The sequence below is a fragment of the Sebastes fasciatus genome, chromosome 9, assembly GCF_043250625.1.
Source record: "Sebastes fasciatus isolate fSebFas1 chromosome 9, fSebFas1.pri, whole genome shotgun sequence".
NCBI lineage: Eukaryota > Metazoa > Chordata > Actinopteri > Perciformes > Sebastidae > Sebastes > Sebastes fasciatus.
Window position 1 is genome coordinate 21,316,399 of NC_133803.1, and position 23,123 is coordinate 21,339,521.

At 44.0% G+C, this 23,123-nt stretch overlaps 1 protein-coding gene across 6 annotated transcripts in view; it reads right to left on the reverse strand.

The window, feature by feature from the left end:
• LOC141774198 (signal-induced proliferation-associated 1-like protein 2) overlaps positions 1-23,123 on the reverse strand; it is a 100,374-nt gene that overhangs the window by 3,129 nt on the left and 74,122 nt on the right. For 2 of the 6 annotated variants that reach the window (XM_074646615.1, XM_074646616.1), the window contains exons 11-20: positions 21,102-21,248; positions 19,592-19,695; positions 19,414-19,502; positions 16,539-16,912; positions 12,931-13,173; positions 11,709-11,762; positions 9,399-9,537; positions 5,268-5,487; positions 2,959-3,090; positions 552-669 (exon numbers count right to left, since the gene is read on the reverse strand). In XM_074646615.1, the coding sequence (XP_074502716.1) occupies positions 552-669; positions 2,959-3,090; positions 5,268-5,487; positions 9,399-9,537; positions 11,709-11,762; positions 12,931-13,173; positions 16,539-16,912; positions 19,414-19,502; positions 19,592-19,695; positions 21,102-21,248 (1,620 nt within the window). Of the gene's footprint in view, positions 1-551; positions 670-2,958; positions 3,091-5,267; positions 5,488-9,398; positions 9,538-11,708; positions 11,763-12,930; positions 13,174-16,538; positions 16,913-19,413; positions 19,503-19,591; positions 19,696-21,101; positions 21,249-23,123 lie in introns of those variants that run through there. The other 4 variants (XM_074646617.1, XM_074646618.1, XM_074646620.1 and 1 more) reach the window with 4 other exon arrangements.

A 23,123-nucleotide genomic window follows, 5' to 3' on the forward strand; every position in this document is an offset into this window, starting at 1 on the left:
GGTTTAGATGTTTACTATTCAGAACGTATTTGGACGAGCAACACTGCAGTTAGACTTATGCTTTCATGTGTTTTCAAACAGGTTGTTTCACTGTCACCAGAGAAAAGGATTTGAGGAAGAGGAATAAGCAATGAGTTTGGCAAACGTAACTATCTAATGCAGATCTGGGTGAACATTACTTGTGATGACATGCCCCTTGCCTTTGCAAATAACACTCTCTTACTGTTGTAGTCAGTAAGGTAGCCGGGCATGCAGCTTACATTAGAGCAGTGGTTAATCCAGTCCGCACACTTTCACTCTTTTTTTTGGTTCTGTAAAGTTTATGAAAAAGACACCACCCTCCAATATCTTGAGATACTGAGTATTGCTGTTATTAGAGGTACATGCACACCACTTCATCATGTGGAGAAGCACGACAGGCCTGCCGTTCCTAGTTATGGTTGCTAAGCTCTGACTGGACAATCACTGTTCGGGGGCGGGTTTTAGCGAACAGTCCATTATTCACTTGCGACCGGAGCGTTGGTGCTTGTGTGTTTGTGGGTAAAGCCTACTCTGCTTCCAGTGCTGCTCCCTCCGCCTCCGCCACCCGTCTGGTCAGCTCTCTGGAGATCTGCAGAGCCTCCGCCCGCTGCATATCCGTCATGGTGCAGAAAGACGCCACGCGCTGGTCTGGGGACAGAACAGGTGACGTAACAGGTCATAATCTGTCCTTAACAGCAAAACAGGAAATGTGTTCAGCAACGCATTTCATTGTGTCAACAAACATGCAACTAAAATAGAGCAGAACAACACACTCGCATGCACACATTCCTGACAGGATGGATTCATTCATGCTTTGTATGAATGAGTGGTTCTGATATAAGCGCTGCTGCAACAGTCCTTCCATACGGAGAGATCCACAACCAGACAATAAGGAACAAGGTGGGAAACAGAGCATTTCTAGGCTATCACAGATAGAGGAAGTCCCTTGGGTGTTGCTCCTGCGCCCTCGCCCCTCTGAGCTTCCTCCGACAGCTGTTTGGCTCATAATGGGCTGGATCCCAGAGAGCTGTAAGGCACCACCAGTCATGCTTGTTTTACCATATCAGGCCCTTAAGCTTGCTCAAAGCCCCATGGAAAACCCAAACTTGGCATGTTATGCTCGGGGACTGCTCAGTTTTGAGGCGTAATGCTCTTTTCTTCAGACACCGCTCTCTCTCTCTCAAGCCCTTGGTCTGAGACTAAAGATAGGAGGATCAGCATATTCATAGAAAAGATTAAGGAAACCCTTCCATTAATTTAGCCCCCAAATGAAAGCTAATCCACTCCAAGACAAAAGCTGATCGAGCCTGGAGTCGGTTGTTCAGACGGGGTAGGAAAGGGAGACCGAGCTTTAATTTACATATGAATGAACATTTTTCCTCGTACGCGATGGCTGCATCAGAAAGATTAAAGACTTCTCGGGAAGCAGCGACGGGCTGCAGAAAAGCAGCTTGTCATTTTTTGCGTGACCTGGTGTCCAGATTTACTGGACGAACGGCTGAAAAATCAAACGAAAACAGATTACCGAAGAGAAAACACAACAATCTGTGTGAGTGAACATGCTGTGCTGTACTTACTTGTGAGGGAATATTAAGAACATATTGACAAAAGGAGCTTTCAGTGATTGCACCAAAAGCCTTTTGTTGCTCAAATTTAGCCCATTTTTTTAAAATGCCTTCTGCTTTCAAATGTCAGGAGAGAGTGGTGTTTTTGTGGATGCTGCAAACTGAATCTGAGCAGTCTCTCAGGATCCACATGACCAAGGTTATGAGTGCTATAAATGCTTTACCTCTCTCTGCCCTGCCTCTAAACAGAGCTGGTTAAACATACATGGCAGCCTGGAGCAGCTTTCTGCTCGGCAACAAGGCTCCAGTTTACACAGCGCTTTTCTGGGCCAGCACGGCTGCCGTGACAACTGCCTTCTAGCTGCCAGTCAGACTCTGCATCATCTCCACTGACTCCACTCTGGTTAAATAATATGCTGCGGGCTGTGCAGCAGGAAACGTATCAAAGAAGAAACTCCACAGAGGATTCATTAATTATGACAAATGAATGGTCACATGCTACGCTGCCCGTTCGCCGGTCCCGGGGTCAGATGGAGTTCAAGTGGGAAAAAAATACTCATGGCATGCAAGCGTTTCCGTGATATATGGGAAACACACTGAGAGGCATGAGAGTGGTCGCAAAAAAGTGATGATGCTGATCATGAAGTGGCTGAGGCGTGCCAGTGCTTACTAACTGAAAATAGAGTGAAAAGAGATTTTAGTTTTGACAGCAACATATCACTCAAGTTGTCTAGAAAGACAACATACTGTAAACCCTAAATCACTTCTTTCAGAGTCCACAAAAACTACAAATACTCGAAAGCAGCCATTCAGACAGCTTAGAAGAAACCACCTTTCTATTTCTAAGGCGATAATCTGCTGCTGTGGGCCAGACGAGATGTCTGTCATCGTTTTGTAGAAGAAAAAAAATCCAACATCTTCCAGAACCATATTCAGATTTAACGGACAAAAGGCCAAGAGAGGATCTGAAATTACCTCAAACTATCAACCCCAAGAGCTTAATAGTAAAAGGCATCGCTGTAAGAACTCTCCCTGAGTGGCCACTTGCGGGCTTTATTGTGTGAAAATTGGCTCCGTGTCTGTGCTGACAAATGACGGCTCATTTTTCCAAGCTACAGTGCTCGATGGGAATCACAACGGGGCTCAGAGCAGAGGTGCAAAAAGCAAAAAAAAAGGATTCCCACAAGTCACCTCCTACAGCACCTTATAGGAGACACAAACAGAAAGCGCACACAAACCTGCACATGCAAGCGAGCTAGCACTTGCAGACACACAAACACACTCACACACACACATACGCACACGCTAAGCAGCCAGGAGGAGGGGGGGGGAGGTTACACAAGGTGCCAGCAGCTTCAGCCAGGCTGGTTACCTTCAAAGGCTCGTGCTGCGTCAACCAGGTGAGACCAGTCCAGGCCCGAGGCAGTGTCTGGGAGGGGCATGAGGCCCGGGTCGCTGAACTTGGACCTGTCCGCCAAGGAGCCGTCAGAGAACCAAAACTCATCTGCAGAGACAGGCAGGCACTCCGATCAGTGTCTAGGCCTGGCCTGAGTTTAGGGCTACTCTTTGGCCCTGTTCAGACCCGGTATTAACATGCGTCCTGGGTGATCCGATCACAAGTCGACAACTCTAACTACAGGTGTGAACGCACTCAAGAGAACGCATTGAGATCCGATCGCTCAGACCACATTCAGAGGTGGTCTGGGCCACATGTGGCCACATTCTTTTTGCAGTGTGTACGCGAATGTGTCCTGGCCCACATTAAGGACCGCCTACTCAACTAATGTCGCGCTGGGATCCGCTGATCTCTGCACTCCTCATGTGAATAGACAGGCAGATGCGAGCGCTGGTCTGCCTCGCAGCATGGAAACGACTTCTGTGCTCTACTGTATTCTGTCGGTATAACTGTATTTTATTAAAATATATCTAGGCTACATATCTACAGACTATACGAATAGGCATTATCATCATACTGTCGGTGATGTGTCGGTGTTTTTGTTCCGGTGCTCTGTCCCCCGGCTCTGAAGCTCTGATTCCAAGCGGGGACGGTCAAGACAATAACCTTATATTTTGATGTTAATAAAATGTACCCAAATTCCCAAATATGTAAGATATTACTACTGACATTCCTGTAATATTACGTCAGAACGTCTGCTGTATTAGCCGTGTGTTTACTACGTGTTTATTTGCATATAGAGCGGGGAAGTGAGATCCGATCATAATTGGTCACTCAGGACGCACATGGAGACGCTTTCTAATGCAAGGTGTGAACAGACGTACTCAAAGCTGTCCACTTGTGATCTGATCACTCAGTACGCATGTTAATGCCAGGTCTGAACAGGGCCTCTGAGTCGAGAGGGGTTGGGAGAGGAATGGAGGGGCGTAGAGGGGGGGAGGCAGGGGGTTTATTCAAACTGGTCGTTGCTGCTTAAAGGGATGATATTTACCTGACTCCAGACCTGCACATCAAAACACCTAGCTTGAGTCTATGCTAAGTAAAGTAGCTCCTATCCAATCATACCTTCACCTGAGTCCAATTCTAATCCGGATGTGCCGAAATAACAAATCTTCCTGAAACGTTGCAAACAATTTAACTTTGAAAAGAAAAGTTCTGTATTTCTGTGACAGCACGATGGGCTCACATTAAACCACCTTCTCCGCATAAGGCACTGTCTGAGGGGCGATAAATAACTTGTCTAAGTGAATGTCTTCATGTTTCAATCAATATCTCCTTTCCTCCGCGCCCCCCCCCCCCCCCCGCTCCCTCCCTCCCTGTCAGCCTTGAAAGACGAGGAATGCAATAAACAAGCTCCCATTCTGCAGAGAGGCATTTAGAAAAGCACGAGTGGAGAAGCAGAGAAGAGACAGAGAGTGAGAGAGCTTGAGGTGATGCTGACACTCTCCTTTCAATTTACCCAGCATCTTGGAGCTTGAGTGATTCGCTGTTTACCAAATTGGGCTGTTTCAGTAAGCGAAAGAGAGAGCCTGTGTTCTCAACTACCCTTCAAAACAATCAGGAATCCATCAGGTTGACAGCCAGAAGAGGCCAAAGAGAGAAACATCTTTCCAAAAGCCATTTTCTATCCAACGACGGCAGCCGGAGACGGGTGAGGAACGGTATGGAAATGAGACAGGAGGGACAGAGAGGGGAGGCAGGCAGGGACTCATGAGTGAATGAAACATAACGCATGACACATTGTGACACTCCTGATGGAAAAATAGGCACATTCATGTCACAGAGCTTCAAGATCTGCAGTAGTGCAGGCAGGACACATCACCTCTCATCACTAATACATATTCAGCGTATGCTGGGAGAACAGTAGAGAGGGGAATACTAGCCAGCAGTGACAGGTGTCTGCTTAATGCAGACGGAGCGGCAGGCCCCGTGCAAGTTGCACGCCGCCTCGCCCAGTTCCAATTAGTTGGCTATATCGAGGAGTGTTGTTGGAGTGTGTACCAGTTGTGCTGATGATATTGGTCGGACACAAGTGGCTCTTCAAACAAGTATCTATATCCTGGCTTTTATCTGGTGCCAGAGAAGAGGAATGATAATCCAAGAGCAACATGCAATCTGTCTCTAAGAGGTATTTTAGTTTATTTTCTCTAAAGCAGCATCTCTACTGTGTCCTTGTGGAAACCAAATGTACACATTTCTTTTTCAGTTTCTCTGTGTGTACTCACTCCTTAGGTTGGACGCTCCCTGATTGTGGACCATGCGAGGAGGCAGCGTGCTGTGGTAAGGAGGGGTGGTGCTGAATAGGATGTCGTTGGGCATGGCTTGGTCCAGCATGGAGCTGTGCGAGCTGGCGTAGGACGAACCCTTGCGGTTACTGCACACACTCTCGTCTGATAGCGTCCGGTATAGGGAGCGTCTCGGCGACAGACTGCCCACTGCCGACACCTGAGAGAAGAGAGGACAATTTGTCAACAACAATGCAAATGATGGAGCTGAGTGACCTCCAGCGTCTGCATATTCCCTGTGCTTTGCCTTTCCTCGACACAGCAGGTTTACATGAGCGGGCAGCTGTGTGAGTAAGGAGGGAACATCAGGGAGCAGTGTCAGGAATCAATTACAGTCTTTGCTCTCAGGAAAATGCAGATGGATCGAGCACAGCTGGAGAGCGTCTGGCAGAGTGGGAAAAACAGGGGACAGGGCTTGTGGAGGTGGTGACAGAGGTCAGAGCGCTGAGGCAGCCAAAAGTCACTGAGCTTAATGTGAGAAACTACAGAAGGCAGAGAAGACTGAATGCCACAATACGAGATGGAAAAGATAAATATGAGCTGATAGGAAAGCCAGAGATAAAGTCATGCCAGCACAAAGGATACCAGAGTCAGTGCTTGATACTTCCGCTGATATATGTTGTTTTGCATGAGTCCTCATTTCCCAGAATATCTACGACGGGGGTAGTTAGCATGAACCATTGAGTCATGACCAATGGCCTCATTTATGGGAAATACGCCAGGTTGAAAAGTACCGCAATTTTCCTGAAACTAAACTCCAGCATGTGCTATTATCCAGGGATTGTCGCTACAGATAAATAAAGCACAATGGAACTCATGTAGAAGTCAATTTAATGCAGTATTAAAGGATAACTTTGGTATTTCTCAACCTGGAGCCCATTTTCCCATGTTTTTGTGTCTAAGTGTCTAATGGGGACAACACTTGAAATTGGTCCAATATTGAGGGAGAACGCTGTAGCCGCCAGCTGGTAAATGAGCAGTAATGTGATCATGTGGGGCAACCTGGCACCGTTTACGTCCACTAAAAGTGCTTGTTTTTGCCACTGACAAGGCTCTGATTGTTATTATAAGTGTCTGACAACATTATGGAAAGAACCCTAAAGAGAAATAAAACCTTTTTCTTGCCTTTTGCTATCTGTGTGTTATTGTGTCATGTGACTTGTTGCCGGAAGACAACGGTTGAAACGTGAGTGAGAACTGAGAGAGGAGGGCCACGGGACCCCGGTGTTGTCAGAGTTTGTTGTGTTGGACAACAGAAAGCTTAGCTTAGTGTCATCTAAAATATTTGAAATGTCATGGCTGAATATTTAGATGATCTCGACAATGTGGATTTGACGTAAGATTACAGAACGAGGCTTCCCTGAGCGAGACACACAATAACAAACAGACCGGATCAAGCGAACGGTAAAAATGTTTCACGGTGCCAGCTTGCCCCAAATGATTACATGACAGCCCGTTTAGCGGCTGGCAGCTGCAGCGTTCTGCCTCAATACTGGATCAATTTCAAAAAGTGTTGTCCCCATTAGTCACTTAGAAACAAAAACATGCGAAAATAGGGTTGAAAAATACTCAAGTTAACCTTTAACAACTCATCATATTTGTGAATAAACTCAGAACACATTTTCTTTTGTTTGCTTGTTTACCAGACAAAGAGCCAAAGAACACAGTTCAGTGGCTATAATGTACTTATATAAAGTATGTTTTGCGGCTTTGTGTGTACTCTCCAGACGTATAAAGGCCAATGCAGAGGTGAAAAGGCAACAAAAGGTCAGGATGAACAATCACAAAAGCTGTGAGTGTTTGGAAAGCAGCATCGTCCTGAGGCAAAGTCATGTGCACACAGAAGAAATACACAGAATACCACTGCAGATAATCGAGTTTCATGACTGTGGCCAACATTTTGACAGAGGATCTCCTGTTTAAACACACAAAACCACAAAGGCCAATCCAATCCATCACTGTCCCTTTTAGCTTACATAAATACTGCAGGAGTGACATCAAAAGTAACCACAAATGATATGTGGGGCAGTCGGCCAGATGGGTGAATGTCTGCCTTCGGCTGCAGCTGTAACCAACTCTAGACGCGTATCCCCGCAAGCCAACACCCAGCCATCTCCATTTCAAAGACTGATCCCCCACAAATCCCACCGTGACAATTTAACAAACATCTAGTACGTCTTTAGAGCGGAGATATACGCTGGAATTCAAAGCAGTGTACATACATACTGCCTCCAAAGAACATCTCAGAGGCTTTAACTTAACAAGGTTGTCTCTTATTGCGAGTTTTTCCCACCCAACTTTACAAGATTAGACCCCATAAGGTTCTCACTCATCAAAACAACTTTAAACAGGATTTGCTGCTCTCTCCTATAAAGCAAAAATAGCTCAGATTTAGAGCTCCAATAAATGGAGTCACGGCAAATGAAACCATTTGCAATAGGGCTTAATGTTTTTTCAGAAGCCGTCTATTTATTACATCCGCAGCATCAAACCAGACTCTCTGAACGCATCTTGGCACCGGTTAACTGAACCTGCTGTGCACATCATGCAGAAAATATTGTATTAATCAAACCTGCAAGATTATCGACTATTTCAGAGTCTAAATCCACCTCAGCTGGCAACGGTCCACACCCTGATTTGGGCTGAATTCTTTTGCACAACAGCAACGCTCTTATCAGTTGAAGCAGAAGTGACACATCCACATAGATTTTCTTTCCTGATTTCCCTGACTTCTTTTCCTCGCCGCTCACACAGAACAAAGACAACAACCAGCACCGAAACCCTTTGACGTGCCACTTGGGAGGATGTGTCGGACAACCACCTATTCAGATGCTTTTTGCTTTCCCACAGGAGGTTCTAAAGAGGACCGTTGTGGGAGAGTAAGCTGTGAACGGCCTTTCCTTTACGTCAGCCACACAATAGCGTGCCTGTCTGTGGAAGGGCGTCTCAGCGGACACCGCGGCTGGCAAGGAAAATCTCTCTGCACCTGCTCACAACACAAACACTGGCATCGGGTGACTACTGGAAGTGACACACGAATTAACCTTTAGGTGATTGAACAAGTCAGGCTGTAATTTAAAATAAATCCAACACTGTCATTACTGTATTTTGAATCCTTTACGTGCCAGCTGATGATTGAAAACATGCAGTCCCCAGAGGAGAACGGTATGTGTTTATTGGGATCAGATGTGTATATGGTCGGAGTTTCTGGCTCTCTATGCATCTGTCTCCCACACTGCTTTTCCACACATTGTATTATCACACTGAATCAGACTGGAGATTACAACAAAGACTATACTGCTCTTTGAATCCACCAAACAGCACTGTGTGCACCTTTGTACTGGTTACTGTGTTTTCTTTCTCTGCGGGAAACAAAATAGAATCAAATGAAGGGAAATCGCCTGATGCACCTGCTTTCATTTTAGCCTGGTTCTCTTGTAGGCATCCCGTTTTATATACTGTAACACACTGAGCTGCTTCGTGTGAGGGACAAGGCCTTCCTGTGCCAGAGGACAAGCCCGTCGTCTGTAGGGATGAAATGCATTTCTATTAGAATTGAGCAGCATCCAAAAATAACCCATTTGTATGTCTCCAGGGTCGCTTCCTGGTAGATAATGGATGGGGGATGGGGGACTGGAGATGCAATTAATAGAGTCTGCAGGAGCCAGGAACATCAAACATCGATGCACTCTCTGCAACTCCCTGCCTTTAATCCATGACATCCCGACTGAGCAAACCCAGGCCCCGGTATAAATTGAATTATCCAAACACTCTGTGCCAGTCAATGGGGACTGAAAGGGTCTTTTGTCGGGAGAGACGAGCCCCATCAGCTGTGGTGCTCAGCGGTGGGACCAGCTGATGGGCAGCAGATGTTTGTCCTGCTTTTACTTGGTTCCCAGCAAGAGGTTATCTGCTCTGGTTGTGGCCTTGTTAGTCATAAAATAGCCTCAAGGTTTGCAGTTGATCCTAACAATGTCATCATGCTATCAATCATAACTTCACAGTTTCAACAGGTTTTATCATCACAATCATCGTTTAATATAGAGGTTAGTTCAGCCACAATGACCTCACCTTCCGACTCCTGTCTTCTCCCGGAGGGCTGTCGGGCAGCATCATTTTAAGGTATTCTTCTTTCGAAAGCCTCTGCAGTGATTTTCCGTCCCGCTCGGCAGCCTGGAGCCGGCAGGCGGCCTCCTGTGCGTACAGCTGCCTGTAGACCCAAACAGAGGGGCACAGAAGAGCAGAGCTCATCAGAAGTGTTATGAGAGTCACATCCGGCAAAGGGAGGCCGCGGGCCATCGTAGCTTGGGTCCAGCTATTTAGGAAATAATGTCAGTATCACACAAAGGGTTCATCTGTCTTAGCATGCCAACGTCAGGTGCCTCCATGCTAGTCAGGTGAGCGTGGGGTAACGGGGTTGGAGAGGGAAGCCAGGAGGGGAATTTATTACCAAACCCACCCTTTCCCATCTCACTCTGCCAAACCAATGATTAAAGACAGTGTGAAGAATGCAGCCAAGCACTGTGAGAGGAAGAAAGGAAGGGAAAAAAGAGGACAGAAATTACATCCAGAGACAAGTGCAAACCACGGACTCTAGAGGAGTGTGAAGACAACAACAGAGGACATGAGAGCTGTTAGACAGGATTGGAAAAGGACCCACAAGAGGTGACATGTTTTGTTTTGGTGGCGGTGTTTGTCATTTAAATGATTTTGAGGGTGTTTAGAGGAGGGGATACAATGTAGGGAGGATGTGGCTGACCTGGCCGGTGAAGTTGTGTGGCTGTGAGACCTCTGCTTTAAGTGAGCAGCCTGTGAGCATGAAGCACTGAGTGCTGTTGGCAGGGTGCTAGATGGCCGCGGGGGGATATGCTACACGGCGGCGATGGTTAACCAGAGACACTATTGCTGAGAGTTGCCCTGTTTTAAGCTTTCGGCACCATGGCAACCAAGCCCTAAATACATAGACGGGTATTGCTGTGTGATTGCCAGATGCATTCTGACTGGTCCATGAGATCTCTGGTTCAAAAACAATTGCTCTATTCTGAAGGCTGCATCCAGGAAAAGAAATGCAATTAATTGAGCTGGTTTGGTGCTAAAACGGTAGGGAACAACCCCCTTCTTTCCCCCTCTGTGTACTGACTTGTCCAATTTGTTCTTACATGATCGATCCATAATTACAGGAAGATTGGAACAACACTAAAGCCCCGACCTTTGTAATTAAAGGTTATTCTACTGTGCCGGAGCGTCTGTTAAATGCCTACAATGTGTAATAAATGTTTTCTTGCACAGCAGGTCTTGACTATGAATGTAAAAGAAAGAAGGTACGTTTTCATCCACCTGTTATAAATACACATTTTTAATGCCAGAAATTTGAAAAGAAAAAAGACAAAATAAATTGATAAAATGTTTTTAGTTTTGGCTGAGGTGGTAAATTGGCAAATCAAAAAGAGAAAATGCAGTAGAGGCTGATGGAAACAGATTTTTTTGATTGCACCTTGATGTCTGCTTCTTCTACTGTAGACAAGGCATTAATGTCATGGTGCCACTCGCTGTAACAGACCTCCAATCCACCAGAAAGGCCAAAACATAGAGAAGAAAAAGAGTGAGGGTGTCGGGGCGCATGCAACCACAACATTCCTGGTTTGGGTGCAGACTGGGTTGCTTGTTTAGTAGGGTTGTGTATTACGATTTTTTTTATTTAATTTCAGGAAAACTGTCATATAATAAAGAACACACCAGAAATACACCATTTTAGAATAGGCAAAAATAACCCAAACTGCCCTAAACGGTCAAGAGACCACTTTGAAAATAGCCATGCCAGTTTTTCCTCGCCAAAATTTAGTGTAAATTTGGGGCATTATTTAGCCTCCTTTGTGACAAACTAGTATGGCATGTTTGGTACCAATGGATTCCTTAGGTTTTCTAGTTTCATATGATACCAGTATCATCACTCTGGCTTTAAAAGCCTGCTGAGCCCGCTACGACTTCTGGAAGATCGAATAGTGTCCAGGCCCGAAGGCGATACAGTGTTTTGGAGTATCACAAAACATAATATCACGATACTCAGGTGTATAGATATTTTCTTACAGCCCTAGTTGCATGTCTCTCTATCACTAAAGCAGCTGATACAAAAAGGACGAAGCATTGTGGACAGTTACACAGCAGTAGGATTCTGTATTGCAGAAATGTCACAGCCACGGATGCACAGCTGGTTGTCCTCCACCCTCAGCATGTGCCACATGGCAGGACTAGCACTTTAGACCTGCCATGAGTCACAAGTAGGGCGGTGGTCTGGGACAAAGGGTGGGGGGTGCTGGGGAGGTGTGTGTGGGGCGGGGAGCAGGCTGGGCCACGGGGGGTCCACTTTCACTAGCTGTGTACCTTGAACGCTCAGACAGCATTGAGAGAAGGAACGCTAACAAGCTCTCCGCTCCTCTGGAACAAGAAGCAGAAGCAAGAGAGAAACAGCCCGGGGTTAGGAGCACTGAAACACATCCTGCATTACATACAGTTTTAGAGCAAATGAGAAAACTTTTTATGAAGGGGGGGAAGAGAAACTTCATTATGTTAGAACAATATCTGTGAGTAATATTAGGCCATTCATCACGAGGCGCTGTTATGTAAGATGAAATAAAACTGTAGGAATATATAAACAAACAATGGGGAGGGTAACTGAATTACAGAGCTTTTTCATAAGTCGGCAGGAGATGACTTCACTGCATGCGATCAATCACACAGTCCTTAAGTGGCAAATTTCACAGGCTAAATGAAATTACTCGGGAGATAGAGCAGGGGGTTTCTTCCAGGGCAAATCTCACATTCTCTCCTCCAAAATATGCCCACAGCCGGCACGCAAACACCTTCAAACAAGCACATACACACACACACACACACCATCAAAGCTCTGTTTCAATTTCACCATCAATGGCTCTCTGTTCTCTACAGAAAACCATTTAATCATCAGACAGATACAGTCAGTCGTCACTGCTCGTATAAAGTCTGAGGGGAGTGTACGTTCTCAACCTGGCTGAGAGTACATTCCTCTTCCTCTGCGGTATTTCTAGAGGCTATTCTGTTGCGGGTGTGTCCTTGGGCTGCATGTGTGACAGCAGTGTGTTGCTGTTGTTGTTGTGTGTGTTGATCGTTGCTTGGCTCCCAGCAGAGATGCTGATCTAGTGGAAGCTCAGCCTGGCAGTCCACGGGGACGCGGCTTCACGGGAACAATCAATAACCGCAAGTGACATGTGCCAAGTGTATTATGTCCGCGGCTTCATTGAACTTATTTATTTTGTGGCTGTCGGCTTCAATCAGGGCCGGTTTATGCACACTGGGTGGGCTGAGTGTACGGGGGACACTTGTATTGGAATGAGTCTGGCTCTCGTGCAACAGTGAGTCTGGCAGTAAACAGCTCCACGGTGAGAGAAACAGTGCTGACGAGGCCAGTTAGCGTGATTAAAAAGTGTGTCATCTAGCTTTGCATGATACAGATAGTTGAACTTAATGTCAACTGGCACCAAACTGTACTAACTTTTCTGTTTTTGTGGTATAAGAGCATATTTGGTGATGTTCTCATACATGCTCTCTCTCTCTCACACACACTCACCCACACTCTGAAATGTTGGGAGGTCCCTCAGTGCTGTGGGCATCATCATCATCATCAGTCGTCTTCACGCCCACTGGGAGTGGCCGTGTCTGTCCACAGGCCTCTGAGCTGGGCTCCGGACCCGGCTCTGGCTCTGCTGGCCCTGAGCTGCTGGTCTGGGGGATGGTGTACACCTTGGAGGAGTCAGCGGACATACAGTATCGGGCACCGCGGGCCAGGGGACTGCCAGAGTGGTGTGAGCCACTGACCAAACAGCAAAACAAATAAAAGCATAATGTAACTCAAAAGTGACCAAAATGAATGAATTTAAAAAACATAAACAAACATCAACAATGAAAAGATGAGAAAGGCAACTAGCTCAGATGTTGAGAAATAATTGTATTTTCAACTTAAAATGATTATTAAATGCTGTTGGCTCCGACAGGATGACATCATCACCTCCACATGGAGTAGAGTCTAGCTAGTTCACCTCTGACCTACATTGGGAGATGACTCACATCCAGTCTATCATGTGCATACTCCCGCTGAACTTTGTCCTTTAAATATTTAGTTAAATATCAACTGACAAACCGGATTAAAGGGTCAGTGCATTTGAATCAGAAATAAGCGTATTTTCTCTCTAACTCCCAGTGGTATCTAGACAGTTATATTTGTGGGGGTTTTGAGATATTCACTACGATGACTTCTGCTCATTTCTGATTCTTAAAGTACAAAATAAATCACTTTAAAAAAAATAAAGAACTTATGATCAAATGGTCAAATAAATACTTTATTTGTAAAGAAAAAAGGACGTATATTAAAAAAAAATTCTTAATATTTTTAGTGATATTTCAGCTACAGTTACTAAAATGCTGTTTGTTTCTGGTTAATTTTTCATACAGTGAATCATAAAATCCATTTGATTTAAACATGGCTTTGCACCATTTCTTTGTTTATGATTATTGGGACTTATGCAGGAAGCGATATACAAACAAATGTCCTCTTATTTTTGTTTGTATCCACGATTTGTTCTTTGCTAATACCCTTTGATTTCTGGGATTCACCAATGTTTTCGTATTTTTGCTCTTCTCTTTGGTAAGAGAACATTTGACCAAGATAAGAAAAAAACATCTTGTTTTCACAATCCGCAAATTGTTTGTCCAACACAAGGAAACGCAAATTTGAAATAAAAAAAAAGCATAAATATCATTTAATCAAATTTAGATTATTACATGATTTAGAGTAATTATAATGATTGGATTATTAAAAAAATACTATTGGTCCATTGATCCCAATTAAGACTATAAAAACCCCTTAAATGATTCTGAGTGCGTTCAGCTTCTGAATGGCTTACAGACGACGCTTTTTGATTTTCCTGTAAAACCAGTACTGACGCTCTGGAAAATCATGTTTACTTTGTTTAAGTGTATTTAACAGCACCTCAATTTCAATACTACTGAAGTTCTTCTTTTTAGTCTTTTTTTGTTGGCATCTCTCCAATTCTTGGGCATGTGCCGCCAGAGTATTTGCACACAGCACAACACCTGCCCTGTTTAGGGGTCGTTACCTATGCTAATAATAAACATTGGCCACACGCCTCCAATTTATAACAAAGTGGTATTAATCATTCACCTGGATAAGAGCAGATTTGGAGGGTTAACAGCGTTTGTTGCGACTTCTTTTATTTTTTCTCTTAACAGAAAATATATTAGAAATTTAGTGTTGCTGCATAACGCCCACTGTTTCAGCGTTGTGAAAATACTTAGAATAACTCCATATCCTTATTCTACATCCTCATTCAAGTGGCAGTAGATTTATGCAGGATGAATGAATCAAAGTTGAAAATGATGAGAAAATTAGCGCTCTGTCTGTCTTGGCTTCTTTTAAAATTGCATTGCTTACATTGCATCCAGAACAGCACATCTACTGTGGTTTCCTATTCATCCCATCATTAAAATGAGGGTTTGTGTTTCATGTCACCTGCCTGGTTAGGACTCATCTGTTATCTGCTCAGCTGGACTCTAGAGAAACAGCACAGGTCCATGAAGGTGTCAGGTGTTGGTCTTAATGTCTTGCTGTTTGCTGGAAAACTTTCAGCAAACACAAGACATTCTTCTAAAATACCCTGAGACACCAGAGCTGGCTTAAGCTGGAGGCACTCTGTTTCCATATTCATGACCATCTGGGCCACACCCTGCAAAACGTGCTCCTGCTGCTTCACTGTTTGCTCAGATGACACTTGGGTGTCAAAGACCATTACATAAAAGGTGGGAAGCATCGGAGTATTCAAGGTGATGGCATGGGCTCTTTACTCATCTCTGAATGATGTCCTGGAGTGGACAGCTCTGACGCCTCCCAAACAGGTCAATGATCTCAACAGACTGTGCTAATATAATCCAGTACGGCGTAAACAAATAGATAGCCATTCTATCTCATAGAGACAGACTGTGAGTGGCTGCAGGGCCAACCCTCTCTGACACCCCTCCTTTTTCCCCAGATGGGCCCCAGTCTGGTGAGGAGGACTTGGACGACGGTGTGATGAAACCCCCCGTGTTGCTCCGACCTGACAGCAGCCCCACCCACCCACCCAGCAGCACAGCTGGATGAGTGAGGCGGCGGGTCAGGAGTGAGGGAGAAACGGTTGGGTGAAAAGGTCAGCAACCATCCTTTTGTTCATGTGTTTGTCTGTGTGTGTGCTTAATAGAACAGATAATGGGCTGAATAGATCGCCGGCGGTGGTGTACGTGTGAATGTACATCCACATGTTTGAACACAGTGCTCCGAGACATATAGCTAACATGAAAAGGGTGGGATTTTTCTCAGCGGGCAAATCAATGACCCAACACGCTAGCCTTATGCCACAATAGGATGAAGTTAATTGCACTTAGGGAAGAAAGAACATCACAGCCACCTATGGCATTAGCTGGAGTATACAGTGCGGTGACAAATAAAAGGAAAAAACAACATAAAGTGTCCTAATAAAGTGTTGGGCCTTCAGTGCAGCTTCAACAAGTCATTCATCTCCGTATTGACCGACCCCAAACACACTTTCAGCTGCAAAACAGCAGACATATGCAGCCAAAACAACTGGAAACTACACATCTAAACTGTCTTTTAGGGGAAAAAGTTAAAGTGGACGTATCATGCTCATTTTCAGGTTCATACTTGTATTTTGGGTTTCTACTAGAACATGTTTACATGCTTTAATATTCAAAAAACACTTTATTATTCACATACTGTCTGTCTGAATATACCTGTATTCACCCTCTATCTGAAACGCTCCGTTTTAGTGCCTGTCTCTTTAAATCCCCCTCACGAAAAAGTCCTGATTGGTCAGCGTTTTGTGGTCTTCTGCCTCTGCACTGTCGCCGTCTTCACAGCGTCACTGCAACCGGCGACTCACTGTGTGTGTCCCCTACACAGAGTTTAGCGGCACTTCTAACGGTGACTGTACAGTTGTGACATCACAACTTTACGGAGGTCTTGTCAGCTCATTTAAAGGCGTTTGATACTTTCACAGTATTGAAATAGCACCTTGACCTGCTTTATAATCAACAAAGACATGGAAATCTCACTTTCTACAATATGGGACTTTTAAATAAAACAAACATCCTGTCTCTGCACTGTACCTTGAATGTGATGAGATCTCGCTCAGGTCCCCGATGCTTCCTTCCGTCACATGACTAGACATAATGGCAGAAGCGTAGCCCTGCGGCATGTACAGTTTCCCATGATCCTCCTCTGACGCCCCGTCCTCATGGTGCTCCGACACCCAGGCGTGTCCCTGCTCCCCCACCCTGCCCTGCAGCAGCACCCGGGCCCCGGGGGCCACGCAGGGATTAGTGTCGATGCCGCTGTCTGTTGACGCCCCTTTGATGTAAGTGAGGCCCAGCATCTCCGGGTCCATCAGATCTCCGGAGCCAAAGTGCTTATCGTCGCTGTTGCTGGAGGCGTTGCTTGAGAGGGTGTTGCTGCTCGAGTGGCTTGAGGTTTTATCACCCGACTGGTAGAAAAAGAGAGAGCAAGAGGGTGAGAGGAGATAGAAACACAGTAAATCAGACGAGGTCAAACAGCAGCTGCAAATAATTCTTACGCTCGCTTTAACATGCTTGGCGCACCATAGGGGGATGGGTTTACCCATCAGGCTACATCACATGTTCTTGTGTCCCTGACTGAGGCGACTGCTTGTTTTCTTGAGGCCCATGATACTGTCAGGCTAGTTGACAGTCACATGAAGAAATACAGAATATGCTGAATGTCACACACTTTGTTTGTGACCTACTTGTGTGAAAAATCCACATGATCTGGCCCCTAAATCAGTTTAAAAGGGATGTACAATATTTTTAGGACTGCAACTAACGATTATTTTTATTGTGGATTAATCTGTTGATTATTTTCTTGATTAATTGATTAACTGTTTGGTCTATTAAATCTCAGAAAATGGTGAAAAATGTCGATCAGTGTTTCCCAAAGCCCAAGGTGACATTTAAGAAGCTTAAAAAATTACTCAAACCAATTAATCGACTATCAAAATAATTTCCGATTCATTTAATAGTGGACAATTAATCGATTAATCGATAAATCTTGGCAGCTCTCAATATTTTCATAAACTATTCTTCTCCGTTCTAAACAGAAAGCCACGGTTGTTCATCATCAAGCTGAAAACAAATAAATAATAAATAAATAAAGATATGCAAAGTCATGCCAACTTGACTTCAGTGTATTCACAATGTAGATCAGCAGCCTAATGGTTAAATGTATTGAGTCAAAAACAAGCCTCTGTTAACAGTAATGCTTAAATAGATAATATACTGTAGACTTCATGTCATGTTTTCTTCATTATGCTAAATCATGAAAGCAACTTGACTCACGTCACATCAAAAACAGCCACTCTGATTTGAATAAAAACAGGCTCTGTGCATTAGGATAAGAGAACGCCAAGAGAATGGTTTAAATTTTTCATCCACTGGCCTGGGTTAATGCAACAGTGGCTGAAAGCACTGAAAGATGCTGTTAGCTGTATGCGTCAGCCTCCAGCATCAAAGGAGAAAGAAGAGATACAAGGAGAGACGGTGAATGGGCCAAAAAAAAGAAGATAAACGAGAGGGGGAGATAGAGAAAGGAGAAAATGAGAGACTCGAGCACTTAATATATTCAACCTTCTAGGAAAATGTGTCCTAGAAAAGTGTGAGACAACCCGAAACGGTGATGAGATGAGACGCCCGTTTGCATGCTGATGAAAAGGAAAGTGATGAGTGCAAAGAGCGGCTAGAGGGGACGACATGAGGTTGAATACCCCAATTGAGCTGCTGGTTGCTGCAAAGCACATAAACAAGGGCAATCTGACCTCACCCTGATTTAAACACTGATGTGGGGTAAACCAGGTCTGACAGTGCAGAGTTGAGCATCTACTGCAAACACAGCACACGGACTGTATAGGCTGCATTAAAGGGATAGTTTGGGTGTTTTGAAGTGGGGTTGTATGAGGTACTTATCGATAATCAGTGTATCACCTACAGTAGACGGCAGTTGGCGTGCCCCCAGCTTGGAGAAGCAGACAGGAGTTACTCCACGGAACCAAAGCAATGTACTGCTGTGGACGAGGCTGGCAGCAAAATGTATTTCAGACACCTAAAAGAAAGACTCACCTAAAAATAATCAATATCAGTGTAAGTGTACACTATATTTAGAATATTTTCACTGCTTTACGTTGCTGTCAGACAGCCCTTTCCAACAGGGAACTGAGCCGTTGTATCCATCTATGCTCTCGCTGAAGTCAGCAGACTCCATTGAAAAAAACTGTAATTTTAAGTAAATTTAAAGTTGCTGGTCTACCGCTGCCTCCATCGGTTAGTTTGTTTGTGCTCTTGTGTGACTTTGGTGAACTAACCACATGTTCTGCAAGGTAAAATTACTGTTTTTTTTTTCAAAGGAGTCTGGTTGCTTTGAAGAGAGCATAGATACTGGCTCCAGTTCCTCATCGGAAACAGATTGCATAGCCGTCTCACGGCAAGGAAAATCAGCGAAAATATGTTTTTTTTTAGGTGAGCCTTTCTTTTAGTTGGCTAAAAATACATTTTGCAGCTGGCCCCGTCCAAAGCAGTACATTGCTTTGGTTCCGTGCGTTAACTCCTGTCTGTTTCTCCAAACTGGGGACGTTCCGACCTTCATCTACTGTAGGTGATACACGGACTACGGATAAGTACCTCATACAACCCCACTTCAAAACAACCGAACTATCCCTTTAAACGCTCTGAAGAAGGCTCCGTGCCGAAGCGCATAAGCGTACGTCTATTGTGATGTGAGCTAATTAAACAAGTGGCATGCTAGCATTTTGTCCTCCTTGATTTTATTCTGGGATGTGCTACTCGGTCACATTTTTATCCCTTTAAACGCTTTCTAACATTGTGCCCTTCCAAACAATGAATTTCTAAACACTTCCCTTAAATGTCACGTGGGCAGCTTCGGTCAAACTGAAATCAAAGTAGGCAGGTAGACATTTACCCTGGACAGCTTGTTGGGCGAGTCTTTCCCTCCTTCTCTTTGCTTCAGAGGATTCAGGATCTTGGTGGAGGGGATGTGCCATTTGGCCTCTGTGGGACGAGAAGAAAAAGCTGAGTGTGTAGGAGTACCAGGTGTGAATAGGCAGCATGAATCACTGCTGAAAGAACGTCAGACTCACCTGCAGACCTGGTCCTCTCCAGGGTGGGCTCCCGCTCCCTGTGGATCTCGCCGTCACCCCCTTGGATGTCACCTGCCCGCTCATGGAGGGTAGGGGAGGGGCACCTGGAGAAAGAAAGTGGCTGTAAATTATTTTCCGTCTATAGAGTGAACTCTGTATTCTAGTAAAAGAAAGGCTTCAATAGATTTACCACCGATGTACAGCAATTAGCTCAAGATCATTTAAGGTCGAACCACTTGAGCTTATAATAGAATAAAGAAGCTGCCAGACAACGCCGACAAGAGACCTCCTTTCATTCGACTTGGCATGCCAGGCACTCTCGCTCTTGACAAAAGGGAGAAAGAGCTGCAAATTTTTCAATGCGGGTCTTAATTAAACCTTAAAGAGCTAATAAAGGTTACAACAGAGGCCACAGTGTCTCGTGATCTATCGCCGAGACTCTAACCGGAGATCAATCGGCTAGTCAACATGTCTGCTGCTCTGACAGGCCACAGTGATTCCTGAGAGTTCACTGCACTTTTGAGGCCTCTGACAGAAAGGCAGCAGCGTTCAGCTAAGCCTCTTGTCATGGTCTGTAACCACTTACAGACAGACGCTGGTCTCTGATGGATTCTGCTCATGTACAAGACTCTGACAGATGTTACGCATGTGCAGTCTGAAGCCCTGCATACAATTATATCATCGAAAGCAGGGAAATAGAGCTGAATATTGAAAAGAGATCTATATTGATATTTGCTGTTAAGGGGAGAGAACACATAAACTGGAAAACATTGATGACAGAAAGAAATTGTGGTTGTTGACAGAAGCTAAAAAGGTCTCTGAAGCCTCTTTCTCCTGCTCTCTTTTTTCTTATAAAAGATGTCTTTTCAATTGCTTTCTCCAAAATTACAGTGTAGTTTGCTAAAGTGGCACTTCAGCTGCAGTAGGTTATACTGAAAGAATTCTTTATAATCACCTCCCATCATAACTTAAGTGCTCATCCTTTTCAAATATTCTGAACAGAAGGAGGAAGATTTGTTCAAAGTTACAACAATGAAAAATACTGTACAAGGCGTGGATTTTGAATGGCTGTGAAACGGAACGGCTTAATTTAAACGTGGCCTTTTATGTTTGAGGTAGCATTTATGTTCTTCTGTATTTAAGGCTTTAGGTTGATAGAATGGAAACTATAATACATCATGTTAAATGAAAATAAATATCATACATGAAACCAATCATCCTCCATCATCTTCCCTAATTTTAAGCTCTGGATGTGGTATTAGACCATTGCAGGCATCATTTTATATTTTTTGTTAAATCACTTCCTGGGAAAAAAAAAAGAGTGACGACTGGCCAAGAGTGCGCTGATGATTTGGTCATTTCATGTGGAAAAATTGCTGTCATTTTGCAAAATTGCAAGTTCTCAGAAATAGTGCTGGGGCTGATTGAAGCTGTATTCATTACTGCAAAACCGCATATTCCTGGACTTTGAGGCCGTTTCAAAAGAAGTAACACTGCCGTGGTCCCGTACCCATCGAATCCAGGCTGCTGGGACCAGGTGCTGCTGCCGCCGGGTCCTGGATCACTAGAGGAGGACTGGTTACTGGGGGAGCTGCGGTAGTGCTGATCTCCCTTGTTACATGAGGTGACCTGGGGGTTCTCCATATCCTGCATCGTCCTGCAGAAACAGAGGGGGCAAAAGTGTAAAACACACTGCCATAGATGGTCAAAACCTGGGCTGTATATGACATTATTACACAGCTTTGTTGAATACTTGATTCTGATTGGTCAATCACGGCGTTCTGCAGTCTGTTATTTCTTTATAGCAGACCGTTGCTATGTATAGCAGACTGTTGCTATGGGCGCAGTTCTGATGTCGGACTCTGGAGGACCGTTTTTGTGAAAATCATTGATTTCTTAAGTAAGTAGCCGTGTAATAAGTGGGATAATATACAGCTAGCGGGTCATTGTTGTTAATAAACCCCTACAACAATGACCAACTTGTTGTACATTATCCCTTACTTATTATATATACTCAATTTTGGGCTGCAACTAATTGCTTAATCGTTTATAAAATGTCAGAAAATAGTGAAAAATGCCCAGGGTGACATCTTCAAATTGTTAGTTTTGTTGAACCAACAGTCCAAAACCAGAGAATATTCAATTTACAATAATATATAACAAAGAAAAGTAGTGAATTCTTTCGATATGATGGGAGTCTGCAAATTAGAGCTGCAACAATTAATCGATTAGTTGTCAACTATCAAATTAATCGCCAACTATTTTGATAATCAAATCGTTTGAGTAATTTAAGAAAAGAAAAAGTAAAAATTCTCTGATTCCAGCTTTTTAAATGTGAATATTTTCTGGTTTCTTTACTCCTATGACAGTAAACTGAATATCTTTGAGTTGTGGACAAAACAAGACATTTGAGGACGTCATCTTGGTCTTTGGGAAACAACGTGGCCGACACAATTTTATACTCATTGCCTAAATTAGACTTTCTATAAGCTGACATCTCACAATTGGAAATAACTTCTTTCTCTCACTCTCCAGCGTTAATTACATTATTATTGGGTGTCACATTCAATTCAATTCAACCTTATTAATCCATGATGGGAATTTGATTTTGGGCAAGTAAAAACAGACAGGAAACAGACATATGCACAGACAGATATTTACAAGCAAAGAAGTTTTTGATAATGCTGGGCTAATGGTGCAAGTGTTTTTTTTAATTAATCACTCATAATAAAATAATGATAAAAATAAATGAATATAAAAACAGTCCACATGGCAGATAGGCACAAGTGAATAGTCCCATGCATGTGAGCACCGCGGATAATAAATAAAGCATAAAGAAAACGTGAGTGCTGTCAGTGAGGGAGAAGGTGTCTTGTTCCCCGAAGACAAACAGAAACAGAGATTAGTTATGGTAATACGCCTCAGTGAGTGATCCAGATGGTGCAGCCCTGTGTGTGTGTGTGTGTATGTAGAGTAAAAGACAGAAGTAGCTTATGAATGTAAGAGGATTTCTATTTGGAAACACAAACTTGACTCTGCTCTTGAACTACCTTTTCACACGTGATCTGTTAACTTCTTGGACTTTGGCTCAACCTGTACAAAGTGTATTTCACCGTGTTGCAATAAGCTCTGACCAGACTTAAGAGGAGGTTTTTTTGCTTACTTTCGCCTGGTCAGGAGAAACTTGCGGACTACGGTCTAGAGTGAAAAATAAACACTGGATTGGAGTTATGTCTGCTGCCTAGAGGCCTTCCTTTTAACCAACACTCCAAAGTAGGTTAAATGGCCGGACGGGAATAAGACTGCAATAACACAGGCAGGATGGCTTTCACATTAAATCTCCAGCCAGGTCTAGCTGCATACTCTTTCATCTCTGTGTCTTTCTTCTTATGCATTTGTTTATATAAAGAGTTTAGGATTGGGTCTGAATGAACCTGATGATGAAATGTGTGTTTTTTCTTCCTTTATCTTTAAATATTTACAAGCATAAAGGAATATTCAAAGATTAGAAATATGAAGGTCATAAAGATAA